Consider the following 16,503-nt stretch of genomic DNA (forward strand, 5'->3'; position numbering starts at 1 on the left):
AAAAAAAAAAAAAAAAACGGCTTTAGACTCAGATGACAAGATAATAAATTATAAGCAAGACCAGAAGACTTTCTGGAACGTAGCATGCAGTAAGGGTATGTCGGGAAAGTGGGGTAAGCTGGGTGTGGTGGCCGGTGCCTTTGCCACACTGTAGAAGTAGAGGCAGGTGGTGGCGAGTTCATGGACAGCCTGGAGTTTATAGTGAGACACTGTCATTTTTTTCTTTTTTTCTTTTTTTTTTTTTTTTTTAAGGAAGAAAAGGGATTAAGATCAGAGAATATAAAAGAACATAAAATGCCAAAAGCAGTAATAAGGGGCATAGTACTGCTAATCTAACCAAACCCTAAAAAGGATTCTGTCAACAACCATGAGCCAGACAGGGGAACATAGATAAGAGGAACTAATTCCAGGAAGGATTCAAAAGAAACAACAGCAAGAAACCAACCTTCTGTGGCTTCCTTTGCCCTGGAGATCAGTTCCAACCTGTAGAACTGTGGGTTGGCTCCTCGTGCTGCACAACTCGGGGACAGGGACGCAGCTGCAGCCCTTTCCTGTGTCACCTCTCACCAATGAACTTGCTGCTCTTCTGCCTAAAATGCCTTTTCTTTTGTGTGTGTATTCAGAAACATTGTGTGCTCTCACAGAATGAGCCCAAGTTCTGTGTCTACCATCCCTAAACTCCATCCTCCCTCCCATCACTTGGGTCCCACGGCCTTTGCATTTGGTTCTATGTTAGTTATGTTTCTGGTCACCGTGACCAGTCCCACACAAGAAGCCACTTGATGTAGGAAATGGTGAGGAATGGCATCAGGGCAATAGGCTTCTCGTTTACAACTGAGGGAATCGGGGCAGAGGAGTCCCCGACACCATTTTTCCTTATTTCCTGAGTACTAGCATCACAGACATGTATGTGCCACTACTTCTGGTATATGTGGTGCTGAGGACAGAACCCAGAACTTCTGCATGCTGGACAAGTAATAGATCTATTGAACTCAATTCCCAGCCCTCCTGCCCCTTTTTTATCAGTCCTGGATCCCATGATTGGTGTGGCCTACAAAGGCCTAGAAACACCTACACTGGTGCCCCGGAGTCTCTTAATCTAGCTGCAGAGAACGGCTAGCCACTGTGCTTTCAAGTGGAGGAATCTTCATGGATTGCCTGATGCTGCCTCACATGGTCAAAAGCTCCTTTGTTTTTGTTTTGTTTTGTTTTGTTGGTTTTTCGAGACAGGGTTTCTCTGTGTAGCCCTGGCTGTCCTGGAACTCACTCTGTAGACCAGGCTGGCCTTGAACTCACAGAGATCTGCCTGCCTCTGCCTCCCAAGTGCTGGGATTAAAGGCGTGCACCACCACTGCTGGCAGGTCCAAAAGCTCCTTAAAGGTGAGAACTGCACAAGTTCATGACCAGGTCCCCAGCACCAACAAGAAGCCTGAGTGGCTTGTCATCAGCCTTAATCTAAGTATCAGGAGCACCCTACACACATAAATACAGAACATTTTTCTTGGTTTCCACAAAATACTGCACGATTCTAAATAAAATCACAGTAAGACAGTTCCAGAAGCATCTACCCACACAGAGTGTATTGCTTGCAATAGAAGAAGCAGTTCATCCTGGCATGTGCCCAGACTGGTTTGCTTGTCAGATATTTCCCATTACCAAGGTGTCCAGTCTCTTAAAAATACATTGCAGAGAGTAATTTTACTTCAACTATTGAGAGTCAGTTACTGTGTCATCTGGGGGAGGCTGGCAGCCGCTTATAAACTTGGCTTCTGTCTTGTAAGGATGACTGACTAGCAGCTGCTGGCTACAAGGCACGGTGACACATACCTGTAATCTCAGCGTTCTGAGCCGCAGACCACTGGAGAAAGTGCTTGTTTGCTTCTTCTTTCCTTTTTGTTTTTGTTTTTGTTTGTTTGGTTTTTTTGTTTTTGACATGGTCTTACTGTGTAGCCAGCCCCCACTGACCTGTGCTACCTGCTGTATACACCAGGCTGGCCTTGAGTTCAAGGCGAGCTGCCTCCATAGCATCAGGATTAAAGGCATGTGCCACCACATCCAGTGATTTGAGTTTTTTAAGTTGTGGTAAAGTATACATAATATAAAAGTGAACACTTGAACTATTTTTCTACTTTTTTGAGATTTCACACATAGGTATTATGCTTATATCATTTCCATCTCTCCTTACTGTGAGTCCCCTCACCCCCTGCAACTCCTGTATTATTCCAACTCCATCTCAAGTTCATGACTTCTTCTCTAATTATTGTTTTGTGTGTGTATGTGTGTGTTCTGTGTGTCTATATTAGGAAACTCTATGTGGCCTCACAAAATGGACTCAAATTTTGTACCTTTCTTACACACACACACACACACATGCACATACATGACCTGCTGAGTCCGTTTAGTGTTGCATCTATGTGCGTGTATTTAGGACTGACACATGGACCTATCTTGGGGCTCATCCCTGGAGCAGACTGATTCTCCCTCCCTCTGCAGCCATTAGTTGCCTGTAGCTCTTCCTCCAGGGGTGGGACCTTATAGGACTTCTCCCACCCACGAGGTCTCCTTTAGATGACCGTGTATGTGAGATTTCCTGGGTACAGCTTCACTGTCCTATACAGTAGATACTACTAGCTCACAACAGACGTCCTGGCCCTCTGGCTCTAAGAATCTTCCCTCGCCCTCTTCCATGATGTTCCCAGAGCCTAAAGGGTAGAGATTGTATTGTAGATATGTCACTTGGGGCTGGCGACCCCACAAGCAGCTCTCCCATTTTATGTGTGGATTTCTATGATGGTCTTCATCTGCTGCAAAGAGAAAGCTGTTTTGATAAGGCATGAGAGAGACGCTTAGCTGTGGCTATATAGGTAAGTATGTAGACTGTGGTTAGAAATTACACTGGTTGGGCTGGTGAGATGGCTCAGTGGGTAAGAGCACTGACTGCTTTTCCGAAGGTCCTGAGTTCAAATCCCAGCAACCACGTGGTGGCTCACAACCATCCGTAATAAGATTGGATGCCCTCTTCTGGTGCGTCTGAAGACAAGTACAGTGAATTAAGCCGGAGCGAGCGGGGTGGAGCAAGTGGGGCCGTCCTGAATTCAATTCCTAGCAGCCTCATGATGGCTCATGGCCATCTATACAGCTACAGTGTATTCATACATATAAAATAAGTAAATCTTTAAAAAAAAAACAAAAGAAATTACACTGGTTTAGGAAAGTCACAGTAGTAGGTTCTCTGTGGGGTCCATGACCTCACCAGCCATGGGTCATGGGTCGTCAGCTAGGTTTACAGCAGTAAACATAATTCTCTCTCATTGAGCTGGCATTATCTCCAGTTAGATGCTCTTGATTATTCACCAGATAGAAGTGCCACTGCTGCACTCTTCAGGTTCTTTGCCATGATGGTCAGTGTTTAAGTGTGCAGTTTAGGGACTGGACAGATGGCTCAGCGGATAAGAGCACTGAGTGCTCTTCTAGAGGTCCTGAGTTCAATTCCCAGCAACCACATGGTGGCTCACAACCATCTGTAATGTGATCTGATGCCCTCTTCTGGTGTATCTGAAGAGAGCAATGGTATACTCATAAAATAAATGAATCTTCTAAAAAAAAAAAAGTGTGCAGTTTAATAGCATTTATTGTCCTCATAGTGTTCTGCAAACTATCACAATTATTCATTCACTTCTATTTTCATCCTTCCAAATTTTAGGAACTCCATATCACTAAATAATATAAAATAATACAGCTCCTCTTTCCTCTTTGCCCCAGCCCTGGCAACTACTATCCTGCCATCTGCCTCTGTGAATCTGCTTACTCTAGGTTCTGCAGATTAGTAGAATCTTCACTGTTCTTTATGACTTACTTGTTCTCTGTGTCTGGAGTGGGAAACAAAAGCTTTGTTTAGCATACCATTTCAAGATTTCTTTTTATTGCTGAAGAAAATAACATGCAGATGTATGTGTCTCATTTTGTTTATTTACTTACCTACTGGTGGACATTTAGGTTTTTTCCATACTTTGGTCATTATGGAAAAACACTACAGTAAAACTTTATACATCGTTTTGTTGTTTGGGCATACACTCTCAGTCCTTGTGGGTGTGTGGCTTAGATTGAGGGATGAGCGGTTTCCAAAGCTCCTGCATTGTTTTCCATTCCCATGAAGGCGGATGAGTGTTCCAGTTTCCTTAAATCCCGACTCACATTTGTTATCATCTCTTTCCTTTTTCCTAACTCTAGTCATCCTACTGGGGCTGAGCACAATTCCATTCGGTTTTAATTTCCCTGTGTTAGAGAAAAAGTGTGCACACTAAACAAAATGAAATCATTCAGACTATATAGATTTTCAAACTAATGCACATGAAGCATGCAATGTTCTTTCATGTTCTTTCCTCCCATTTTATGTTGGCTTTGTTCCTAATATTCTGAAGTCTACCGCCATGCTTTTTCTCTTCCTGTCTGACTTGACAGGACTTGGTTGACGTGACAGGTCGTTTCAAAGGTTAATTAATAAAGGATGCTTCCCTCCGCCCTTTATTAATTTAGACTTTTGTTTTTATTGGCTCATTTTACTATTTATGAATCTGATTAACTTTTGGGGTATATAATCAGTTTGCTTACTGAGAATTTGTTTTCTTGTTTTCTAACAGATTGTAATTTATGTTATCAGAGAATATTTAACAATAATATGATATTAATATAATATAATGGAGTATATTTATATCTAATTGTAGTTTAGTGAATTTTTGTTTTTAAATTGAATTTTTCATGGATACTCTTTTTCAAAGATTTATTTTTGCCAGGTGGTAGTAGCACACACCTTTAATCCCAGAACTGGGAAGGCAGAACAGGCAGATCTCTGAGTTCAAGGATTGCCTGGTCTACAGAACGAATTCTAGTACAGCCAGAGCTACACAGAGAAATCTTGCCTCAAAAAAAAAAAAACACACACACAGATTGTGTGTGTGTGTGTGTGTGTGTGTGTGTACATGTATACGTGTACATGTGAGTACCTGCAAAGGCCAGAAGAGGGCATCTGATGCCTAGAGCTGGAACTGCAGGTGCAAGCCCCTGATTGACATCTGTGCTGGGAACTGAACCCTTCTCTGCTTGAGCAGCGAGGATGCATAACCTAATTGACACCATCTCTCCAGCCCTAATTTGGCTAACTTTTAATCTATAACAAATCTCGTATTTTCTCTTTGACTCTTGGGCTATTAGCAAAATAGAGGCTAATGTTAGTTTCTACTCAAACATTTTTACCAGAATTTCCATTTTGTCCAAAAAGTGTATAACGTAGCCTGACCTAACAGAGCAGGCTGCTTGCTCTTTACATCTCCATCTCGAACACAAAAATGTCTTATGAATCAAACTCATAACAGTGATATTGAAAACGTACTAATTGTTAAGCTAGAGATATGTTAGGATGTAGTCAGATGCATCCCAGGGGAAGATCATGGAGCAGGACGTTTGTGTGTAAGTAGAAGAGTTGGTTCTCCTCCCGTGAAGCCTATGCTCAGTAGTAGGTACCAAACAGTATGGGCAGGTATCAAGGACGTCAGTGCTGGGATGATTCAGAGGTCAGGTCACAGAATCCTTTAGAGGGGATGCCTGAGCTTTACTAAAGGAGAGGAAACCGAAAAGAAGAAAGGACCTTCCTGGGAGGAATGGTCAGTGTTACAAAAGGCTAGTCACGATAGTAATCTGTATGCACGTATGTACTTGAGACAAGTGAGTAAGGGGTGTGTATTCATTGCTGCCTACAAACCCTTGGAAGCTGCGGTCCACGTCCTCCATAGGCATTTCTTGTGCACTTTGAGACCGTGGTTCCTGTATGCTGTATTTTACAGATGAAACCTAGATCATCCAGTTTGAAATTTACTGCTTTTCTACTATACTGCATGAAGGGTTTGATCCTCTAGAAATCAAGAAACTGTCTTCTCCATAGTACAGCCCCTAGTGAGGATTAGGGGAAAGAGGGGGACAGCTGTTCGGGGTGCCTTCACATGTATAACCTCAGTGTTTGTCTCATTTGAGATCCCTGCAGTGAAGTTGAATGAGCTGCTTGAGAACTTTTATGTCACTGTCAAGAAGAGTGACGGCTCAGACTTCCTGGCTACCTCACTCCATGCCATTCGCCGCGGCCTGGACCGCATCCTGAAGAACGCGGGTGTGGGCTTTTCCATCACCAGCAGCACCTTCAGCTCTTCCACCAAAAAACTCAAGGAGAAGCTGTGGGTCCTGAGCAAGGCGGGGATGTCCGGGGCCCGATCTCGCAATATCGTCTACTTCTCCCTTTCTGATGAGGAGGAGATGTGGCAGGCAGGGTGCCTAGGGGATGACAGCCCAATTACTCTCCTGTCCACAGTGGTCAAGTACAACAGCCAGTATCTCAATATGCGGACCCTGCAGGAGCATGCAGATCTGATGTACGGTGACATCGAGTTGCTCAAAGATCCACAGAACCAGCCCTACTTTGCCCGGACAGACAGTGTCAAGCGGGAGAGCCGGAGTGGTTCGACCAGAGTGTGCCATGGGAAAATCTACCATGAGCACTCCAGGGGACACAAGCAGTGTCCTTACTGCCTCCTCTACAAGTACATGTACATCCACCGGCCCCCCACCCAAATGGAGGCTAGGTCTCCCTTCTACCTTACAGCCCGGAAGGAGGCCACAGACATGGGTAGCGTGTGGTACGAAGAGCAGAGAATGGGGTTACGGTCTCTCCGGGGAATTGTCCCAAATTTAGCCAGGAAGGTCAAGCTGGAAAACTGTGAGAACTTCACCTTCGTCTCCTTCACTCAGGTCTCCAGGCGACTTGGCTCCCATAGCTGCTGCCAGTGAGCCCTCAGGGCCAGGCCACAGTCCCGCTTACTACATGGCCAAGGCCAGGAGTCAGCAAGCAGGTTCTGAAGCCACAGAGACTGATGTCTTCGCTCCATGATCCAGCTGGCCTCCATTACTACAGCCAGCCATTCCTCAGACTTGAGATTCACTTTTACATGACAGTAGATGACTGAATAATTTGGATGTTTTATCTAAATGTGTGACACCTTGTTAAATCATAGAATATAACACAATATAAAATTACTATATACAAGAGTGAAGAAATTCATTTTATCTAGTGCCTTTTTAGCACAGGTTTTCTTGAAAAAAAAAAGAAAAAAGAAAAGGAAAAAAATGTTTTTTGAGTAGGTACTTTAAAAATATCCCAGTAGCCCGGTAGCTTTAGAATGGTATAGAATTATATATACACTTTGTCGGTTTTCTTTTTTGTTTTTTTTCCCACATAGGTACCTAGAGCAGGAGAGGCAGACATAGTAGAGAAAACTCGCACTCAGCACCCTTTGTGGTCTGTTGGTGGAGGCTCTGCCCAAGTAGAGCTACTCACCGAGACAAAAGATACATTGTTGCTGTGCTGTCCATAGAGGCAGTTTGGTGACAGGAAGATCAGTTCTCTGGAAGGGTGTGTAAGAGACACCGTGTGTAGTGGACTTGGTCGTCCGCACGGTGAGGAGTTGGAGTTAGCAGAGGGTGGACACCGTGTGCAGTTGACTCGGTCGTCCGCACTGTGAGGAGTTGGAGTTAGCGGAGGGTGGACTTGGAAAGTCCTGTGACCCAGATGTGAAAACCTCCTGAAGCAGAAGTGCCTGCGTCTATCCAGTTCTCCCTGGAGAACGCTTGCTGTTTGAACTTCCTTTTGTTTGTTTTGTTGTTTAATCTGCTTTTTACATCTCGGATTTACAAACCACAGTTGTGTTGGCAGGAGTCACTGGACCTGTGAGACTAGTAGCGATGCTTGACTGGAACAACAGAATAAGCCGCAAAGAAAACACTCCCAGGGCATTTTAAGGACCCTGGGAATCCTATAGGCTGGCACTATGCTAGGGACACTGATTAGGCAGCCTGCCAGGAAAGCAAGGCCAGCACAGGGACACAGTTACTGGATCAGAGCATCACGGTAGGTTTATTCATGCATTTAAAAATGATTTCACATTGATAAAAGTCAACCTGACCATGTGTTACTTAAAAAGCAGACTTTTCTAGCAACTACTGTGAATACGTGTTTTTAAAAAGGAGCCCAAAGAGTGCTAGTTGATAGTAGTCATTTCTACTCTATTTTCTCTTCCAGGAGAGACTGCTTTAATCGTACCAGTCCGTCCTCGTGTATGCTCTCTAATCCCAAATTAAAATCCCAATGCACATTCATATTGCACAAGTCTTTATATTAGTTATTTCTTTTTCAAAGCATTGTTTTAATATTTACTTAGAACCATTGTTTTAAAGTCTCTCACTAGTCACTGAAGTATGTGACTCTTTACCAGAGAAGACTCAGCCAATGCTGCCTTAAGTCTCATGTTGTTCCCTTTCTCGTGACCACACGTCTGTAGTTCTGTGTACTAGGTACTTCCCTGGGTACTGATGAGTTTTAGTATCTCCCTCCGTGTGTAAATAACAGGTAATTGATAATCAATGTTCTGACTTGATCCTGTGTCTTGGTTTACACTTGATCTTGAATAGTGGTTTCCAATTTGTGATTTTAGGTTTTGGTTTTAGAAGAGATAGACAAGCCAGGTGGGGTGGCACACACCTTTAACCCTAGTACTTGGAAGGCTGAGGCAGGTGGATCTCTATTAAGGCCAGCCTAGTCTACAGAGGTAGTGCCTGGACATCCAGGGTTACACAGAGAAACCTTGACTGGGGGGAGCAAGGGTGGGGTTTGGGGAGATGAAGAGACACAACATTAGGTCAGTCTTCTGTAGTTTGCTGAACACCCAAGGGTATTTTGTTTGTGGAAAGCAAAGAGTCATTTGTCAGTTCTGCATGGAAGATGGAGACAGGACTTGAATGGCCAAGTTGCAGAGCTTGCAGCTCAAGTACTAACCCTTCCAGTTTTATTTTAAATAGCTTCAAAATGTTGCCATTAGGTATGCTGGGATCTTTTCAACATTTCCAGAAGTAGCAATAACTGACCGGAGGCTGTTAATCTTCCTGCTAACTGTAACTTAGCATATCATAGCCTTTCTGCCTCAGCCCCCCGCCTATCACCTATTTGATACATTGTAAATTCTCAGAATTCAGAAGTGAACAATTCTACTCAAAACTCAGGGCTCAGATCTTCACTTACACCTGATGGGATGAGAATTCTTCTGAGTTAGACCTCCTCGGGTCATGGGAGTAACACATGTGCTTCAAGGGCTATCATATGTCGTGTACAACTTTGTTACTTGGGCATATGTGTGCATGTGAGATACACTTTAAATCAATGTGTGGTGAAGCTGGGCGAGCCCATTGGCATGGCACAGTAACTGTCTGCATTGGAGGCTGTGCTGTGGGGGCCAGAGAGCTTGGGGCTGAGGTTCAAATGAGGCAGTTATTCTGTCTTTCCAGTCCACGGGAGAAGGTATGTAGCAAGCTACAGCTGTTCTCCACTCTCCTTCAGGTTTCTGTGCTCCATGCTGGCATGGTTATCAAGATCTTGAAGTTTGCACTGGGGCAGCAGCTAAGTGGCAGAATGCTTGCCTCGCATGTACAAGGGCTTGGGTTCTGTTCCCAGCACTAAAGAAAGGAATCCCTTCACTAGTTAACCTGGATGCGAGTTGCCTCTGAGCCCTGCCTCTGTGTTCTGGAGGACCCCTAGATCTTGGGGGAGATCATTCCTCAACAACTTTTGTAGTGCTCTAACAGGAGGTGAGTTAGGCATGGGGGCACTCACCTGTAATCTCAGCACTCAGGAAACTGAGGCAGGAGGTTTGCTATGAGTTCAGGGCCTACCTAGGCTACTCAGTGAGTTTTAAGCCACCTTGGGCTACAGAATGAGACTCTGTCCCAAAACACTTACACTAATTAATTAGATGGCCAGAGATGGCTCAGCCAGTAAGCGCACTGGCTGTTCCTCAGAGGACTTGGGTTCCATTCTAAACACCCACATACCAGTCCACAGTATGCATCTGACACCCCCTTCTGGCTCCTACAGGCACCAGGCACAAGCATAGAGCACAGACATACATGCAGGTAAAACACCCACACACATAAACAATAAATAAAAGCAGTTGTAGGTGCTGCCTCCCTCAAGCCCACAGGCCAGGTAGTAGGTTCTCAGCCTGGCGCAGGAGATCCCACTGGACATGAAGAGGTTAGCATACAGCTGTATCTTAGGCTTGCCATTAGAAAGCTTTCTTTCTAATTAAAAATGTTAGTAACATGCTTCACTCATTTCCTCTATTGCTGAGATTCTGTTCCTTACATTTATAAACTTGAAGAGGAAACCAAACCTGATAATGTGGTCCAGTGAACACATCCATGCTTGTGAATTCTACCTCCAGCACAACCAAGCCTGATACCTCACATACAAGCAAAAACAAGAGATGGAAGACCAGAGGGGTCTTCAGAGGCTAAAGTTTTTCCATTGTTTTCTGTGTTTTAAAACAAATACTGTATCTAACCAAAGCTGTGAAAGAAATGTTCTCTTTGGTCAAGTGGCAGACCCATAAATGATGTTTGAAAAAATGTGAAATTCTATTGCTTTTTATATTAATTCATCTTATTAAAAACATAAAGCATTTCAGCATGTTCGTAGACACACTCATTAAGATCTGAACAAGATGGTATTTATGTGGAAACTGAAATGTCCTGACAGATCCTGGGTGCTCCTTCACAGCTCACTTGGTGCTTCTACTGGCACCATCTTTGGCTCTGCTATGGTATCACTGGGCTGGCTCATCTCCAGGACTCACAAGTCACATTGCTAGTCTAGAATTTCTCAGTATACTAGCATGACTTCTTGAGAGATATTTTTTTTTCTAATTTTCAAGTTTCAGAGTTTCTAAAGTTAATTTGTTATCTCCAGACAACAATGCTATTTTTGTCAGTTGAAGCTAATGGTGGCCATATTGTTACCACTCAAATGAACAAAATGGTTACACCTCATCCTTTCATGTATCCATCATTTCATTGCTTTTATGAGACATTGATTACTCTTTTAAAAAGATGAGCTTACTTTATGCATGGATAAATGCAAATTAATAAGTCCTCAAGGAAGTTGGCCGACCTGCCCTAGCTGAGCTCTGCCGTAGCTATGTAGCTAGTGCTGAGCCTGTTGTGGAGCTGCTCACTGACAGCTGTGAACAGAACATAGTAAAAATTTCAATTTTGTGTCCAGTTTAAGTAATTTCACTTCTAAACAAAAATGTAATTCTTTGTCAAAAACATTGTGTTGCTTAAGCCTTGTTCCTACGATGTCTCTTGTGTTTGTCCATATAATTGAGTCCATGTAAGCCAACTGTGGTTGTGCACACCTGGAACCTCAGCACTTGGGGTCTGAGTTGGGGGATTGCAAGTTCAAGGCTAGCCCAAGCTACACAGCAAGCGCTTGTCTCGAATAAATATATAAAACATAAAGTGAAGCAGAACAGTGGTGACTAGCTACCCCTCCTCTGACAGGCCAGGAGGAGGATAGTGAGGACTACCCTTGGAAATCCCTATGCATGATCTAAGCCACGTTTGATTGTACCCGCGATAGTTTGAGCACGTCTGGCTCTGTGCCTGCCGTCCTGGAGATTTTCCTCAAGTTACTCACCACAATCACGTTGTTGCATTTAACCCAAGTTCCTCATTGCTCAGCAATGAGCAATGTAAGTGCAGCTTATGTGGAAATACTTAAGAGCACCCCACCCCCAAAGAAAGAGTGTCTAATGTGTTGGTAAGTACATCGTAACCGTAACCCCATCAATACTCACACTGACTCCATAGCTTCCCCTCCCCCACTGAAAGGGAAAATCACTCCTAAGCCTCATTGAGTGAGGCTGGTAGAGCTACTTACTACTGCATCCACCCAGTTTTCAAATGAAGACCCCGGTCTGACCAGCACTGGGAGCAGGAGGCAGGAGGATCAAATGTTTGTCACCCTTGGCTACATAAGCTAGCTTGGGCTACTTGTGATCATTTAAGAACTAACCAGCCAGGGTCAGGTTACAGAATCAGGCCTGGGAAATGAGTCACCTTGTTCCTTCAGAGTATAGCCGGGAAGACTAGGACTTAAACATTAATAGCACATTCTCTGACTGGGGGGGGGGGGGGGGGGGGGATGTGAACACGGCTTGATGCCTATCCCCACCCCCAGATGTCACCTCATACAGGATAAGCTTCCAAGCCAGAGGTGCTGAGTAGGCCTCTAACACCACGAAGGGAGGACTCTAGGTCTCACCTTCTCTTTGCCAATCTACATCCTCATCTAGCCCAAGACCCCCAACTGACTAGAAAGCAGAGGGGACACTAGTGCACTCCTAGAATGAACAAGCAGGCTGGACAGCAGGGAAGCAAATTTTAAAACTTCTTGTATGATGTTGGCTTAGAGATCGAGAACGCCCCCAGTAAAGCCCCCCAGGATTTCATGTAGTCACTGGCTTGAACTTACACAGTCCTCCTGCCTCAGATTGCATGACTGGCCAAGAGCATTCTTCTCATAATTGTATGAGCACGATCAGCTTCTGTGTAATGCTACGTTATCTTAAAGGGTTAGGAGCGAAAGGCGGCAGAATGGGATGGAGACAAACGGATCAGAAAGAAGGACTAAGGAAAGTTCAAACAGTCATAGACTGAAACCTGTATGGGAAGAAAAGAACAATACTGAGCCTTAAAAGCAGTAGTTATGTGACAGACAAATGCGGGAGTCCGTCCACAGACAAATAAGCTTTTTCAGTTTCAAAAGTTTTTAATGAAGATAATTGGATATGAAAAACAACAGTAGCTTGAGTTTGCTGGTAATGGAAAGACTGTAGAGAAACAAGAACTTTCCTGAACAAGGGAGTGTCTGTGTTTATAACGTTTGAAAAGGCTTGGTGTGTTCCAGCTTCACACGCACACACGCACGCGCGCGCGCACACACACACACACACACAAATAAAACGTAATTGAAACAAGTACCTAACACTTCTGGCAAAAATATTAAAGCATCTCGGAGAGTGAAAGATCCCTGCGATCCTTCAGACATCCAGTGAAGGCAGCAAGCTGTCTGTAAGGAAACAGGAGTGTCACAGAGGTGCCGCTCCTCTGCAGCACCAAGTGTTGAGAAAACAGTAGGAATTTAAAGAGAAAGATTTGCCTTCGGAGTTTTACATTTTAATATCTAAAATATTTGTTACAATAAAGTCCAGCTACCCTGCAGGTTACAAAACCTCATCTAAAATAAGTCTAATTTCAATGTCAGTGGACTGATAAACATTAGGTCATTATCCACTGGAGGAGAGAGAAGATGCATCTGAAAATGCCCAGAGTCCTCTCCTGAATGTACTGTGGTGTGAGGTGTGTAAATATGGTGCTGCAGTACTGAGTTTTTATTACTGAAGTAACCCGTGGCGATTAGAAATAGAAAACTTGGCCGGGCAGTGGTGGCACACGCCTTTAATCCCAGCACTTGGGAGGCAGAGGCAGGCGGATTTCTGAGTTTGAGGCCAGCCTGGTCTACAGAATGAGTTCCAGGACAGCCAGGGCTATACAGAGAAACCCTGTCTCGAAAAACAAAAAAAAAGAAAAAAGAAAAAAAGAAAAAAAAAGAAATAGAAAACTCGGATACAACTTTTCAAATAAAATCTAAATAATTTTAGACTTTTCCTACCATCAGTTAAAGCACTCTCATAGAAGAGACCATTGTTTCAAGTGGCCAAAGCTAGGGATTCTCCCCTCCCGCCCACCTCCAACACTGTTCTGGAGTTGCAGAGCCTAAGCTGAGCCTGCTTGCTGCATCATGTGTGCTGCCCCAAGTCAGCGACAACAGGTACAATATTTGACAGTTAACTAAATATATGGGGAGCTAGAGAGGTGGCCCAGGGAGAAGCACTGACTGCTCTTGCAGGGGAACCGTGTTCAATTCCCAACACCCACATAGGAGCTCACAACTGTCTATAACTCCAGTTCCAAGGCATCTAACGCCCTCTTCTGGCCTCCACAGGCAACAGGCATGCACATGGTGCACAAATACTCATGCACATAAAACATTTGTAAAATAAAATTTAAAAATGAGCTCAGGAAAAAAGGTATGTTCTGGAGTGGAACCATACATTAGATTTTCATTTCAGGAAGCTGGCCAAGGTGGTACTTTCCTAAATAATACTTGAAATTCCAGACATCTGTCCAAGTTCAAGTATTGTGAGCTTGTGGGTGTAGCCCAGCAGTAGAGCACTGGCCCTAGTTTTTTTGTTATTGTTGTTGTTTGATTGCCAGGTTTCACTATGTAGACTTGGATGACCTAGAACTCATGTAGACCAAGCTGGTGTCAGACTCATAGACATTCACCGTCTGCCTCCTCCAGGTGCTGGGACTAAGTGCAGGTGCCACCATGCCCAGCCAGGCCCTAGTTTGATACCCAGCTTGGAGTGGTGGTGGTGGTGGGGCACAGTAAGAGCAGAAACATGGAAAACACATTCCTTCTGGAACCTAAGTATTAGTGTTGGCACTAAAGCTGGGTTCTCCTGTTTTCAATTGCTTGCCCTGGACACGCTTGCGAACAGGAGCGAGGGTGCACACAGCCTCCTCACCAGCTCCAGCAGCAGTGTGTGCTCCTCGGTGTCTGTCGGTGTGAGCTCTCAGCTAGATTTTCAGTGACCCCAGATGCTTGCTTTTAATTGCAAACCCTCTCCTCAGAGACTGAAATGTCTTCTGAGTGGAGACCAGATAGAAGCTTTCTGGGGTTGTTTAGCTAAGATTGACTGAGTCTGACTTTACCATACATAAGTAATCTATTGTCTTAACATTGTAGTGTTTTCTATGTGACAGTTTCTTCTTTTGTTTCCCTTTTTTGTAACAAAAAATGTGTTTGTAATGTTTTTATTCTCCTGGGTGTTTTTTAAACACACTAGAAAGGTCTTTCTGGCTAGTGTTCATTCACTAAAGACTGATTTTATTGTACCCTTTCCAACCTTTCCTCCCCTGGTGGCCACACCTGGGAACACACTGAGGTGCCCAGGGAGCCGTGAGCCACGAGCTGTGCAGCTGTCTCGTCCCTGTCTGCCTTGGGAAGGTTTTCCTGCCCTCTAGTTGACGGTCTAGTAGAATCTGTTAATACTTCGGAATGTTTGGGCTTTGTTTGTGTTTTAAGTTGTTGGTTGGTTTTATTCATGGATATGCAGCTTTACTCTTTAACCCAGATTTAAAAAATAAAAAATAAAAATAAAAAAGTAATGCACATTTTATGCCTGTTTTCTTAAAGTAACCTAGTTATTCAAACAAAATATGCAACACTCGGCTTGAGGGTTCTTACATGCTGTCACATCCCTGTAAGTGGTGTTTCTCAGTGTAGGCACATTGGGAGTGGTTCCTTGCCCACGCCTGATGCTCCTGGGCTCATGTTATTTCAGCTGCCTCTTCTCTAGTCCTCTGAAAATTTTGCTGACTGAGTCCCATAGAATAGTCTCACAATCACGTACCAGCCACTGTTCATGCTTTTAATTTATGTTTAATTAATTATATTTAAAGCTCTTTTGCATTTTGTGACTTTGAAGACATTTAGTCCTCAGAACTTCCAATATTGTTGTCCATATTAAAACAGCTAAACTCATTTCTAAGAAACAAAATTTCATAAATATTTCCAGTAGATTAAAATTTGGGGTCTTGTTTTGGTTTCTGTTGCTATGGTAACTGTTATGACCAAAAGCAGTTGTGGGAAGATTACAGCTATAGTCCATCACCAAGGGAGATCAGGACAGCAACCCAGAGGTGGGAACTGGAGCAGAGGCCATGGAGGAACACTACTGGCTTGCTCATCATGGCTTGCTCAGCCTGTTTCTTCACAGTTCAGACCCATCAGTCCAGGGATAGCATCACCCAGAGTGTACAGAGCCCTCTCACATCAATCAAGAAAATGGACCACAAGCTTGCCCAAAGGATGATCTGGTGGGAGCCTTTAATCCCAGCACTTGGGAGGCAGAAGCAGATTTCTGAGTTCGAGGCCAGCCTGGTCTACAGAGTGAGTTCCAAGACAGTCAAGGTTACACAGAGAAACCCTGTTTTAGGAAAAAAAAAAAAAAAAGAATTTTGTTTGCACTTGGAAGGCAGAGGCAGGCGGATTTCTGAGTTTGAGGCTAGCCTGGTCTACAGAGTGAGTTCCAGGACAGCCAGGGCTACACAGAGAAACCCTGCCTCGAAAAACCAAAAAAGAAAGAAAAGGTTCTGCAAACATGCCTCCAGGCAGTACGGTGGGAACGTTGTGTCAATCAGTGACTGATGTGGGTGGGTCCAGCCCATGGAGGGTGGTGCCGCTCCAGGCAAGTGAGATGTGTTAAGAAAGCAAGTGGGCCAAGCAGTAAGCAGTGTCTTCCATGGCTTCTGCTTCAGCTCCAGTCTCCTTTCCTGCACTAAGTTCCCGTCCTGACTTCCCTCAGTGGTGGACTGTGAGCCAGGAGTTATAAGATGAAATAAAGCCTTTCCTACCCAAGTTGGGTTTGGTCAGGATGTTTTATCACAGCAACAGAATCCCTAAGACTGTTTCTTTCTGTCTCTAAACAAAAATTAGGAAGA

The 16,503-nt window shown here is 44.1% G+C and overlaps 1 protein-coding gene across 2 annotated transcripts in view; it reads left to right on the plus strand.

Moving 5' to 3' along the window:
* The window catches only part of Kiaa1958 (KIAA1958 ortholog), a 135,212-nt gene extending 124,653 nt beyond the window's left edge, over positions 1 to 10,559 (plus strand). For both annotated transcript variants that reach the window (XM_031377550.1, XM_031377551.1), the window contains one exon: positions 6,028 to 10,559. In XM_031377550.1, coding sequence (XP_031233410.1) covers positions 6,028 to 6,834 — 807 coding nt within the window. In that variant the 3' untranslated portion in view covers positions 6,835 to 10,559. The remainder of the gene's footprint in view (positions 1 to 6,027) is intronic.
* The last annotated feature ends 5,944 nt before the right edge of the window (positions 10,560 to 16,503 follow it).

This window comes from Mastomys coucha, unplaced genomic scaffold, assembly GCF_008632895.1.
Source record: "Mastomys coucha isolate ucsf_1 unplaced genomic scaffold, UCSF_Mcou_1 pScaffold18, whole genome shotgun sequence".
Classification (NCBI taxonomy): Eukaryota; Metazoa; Chordata; class Mammalia; order Rodentia; family Muridae; genus Mastomys; species Mastomys coucha.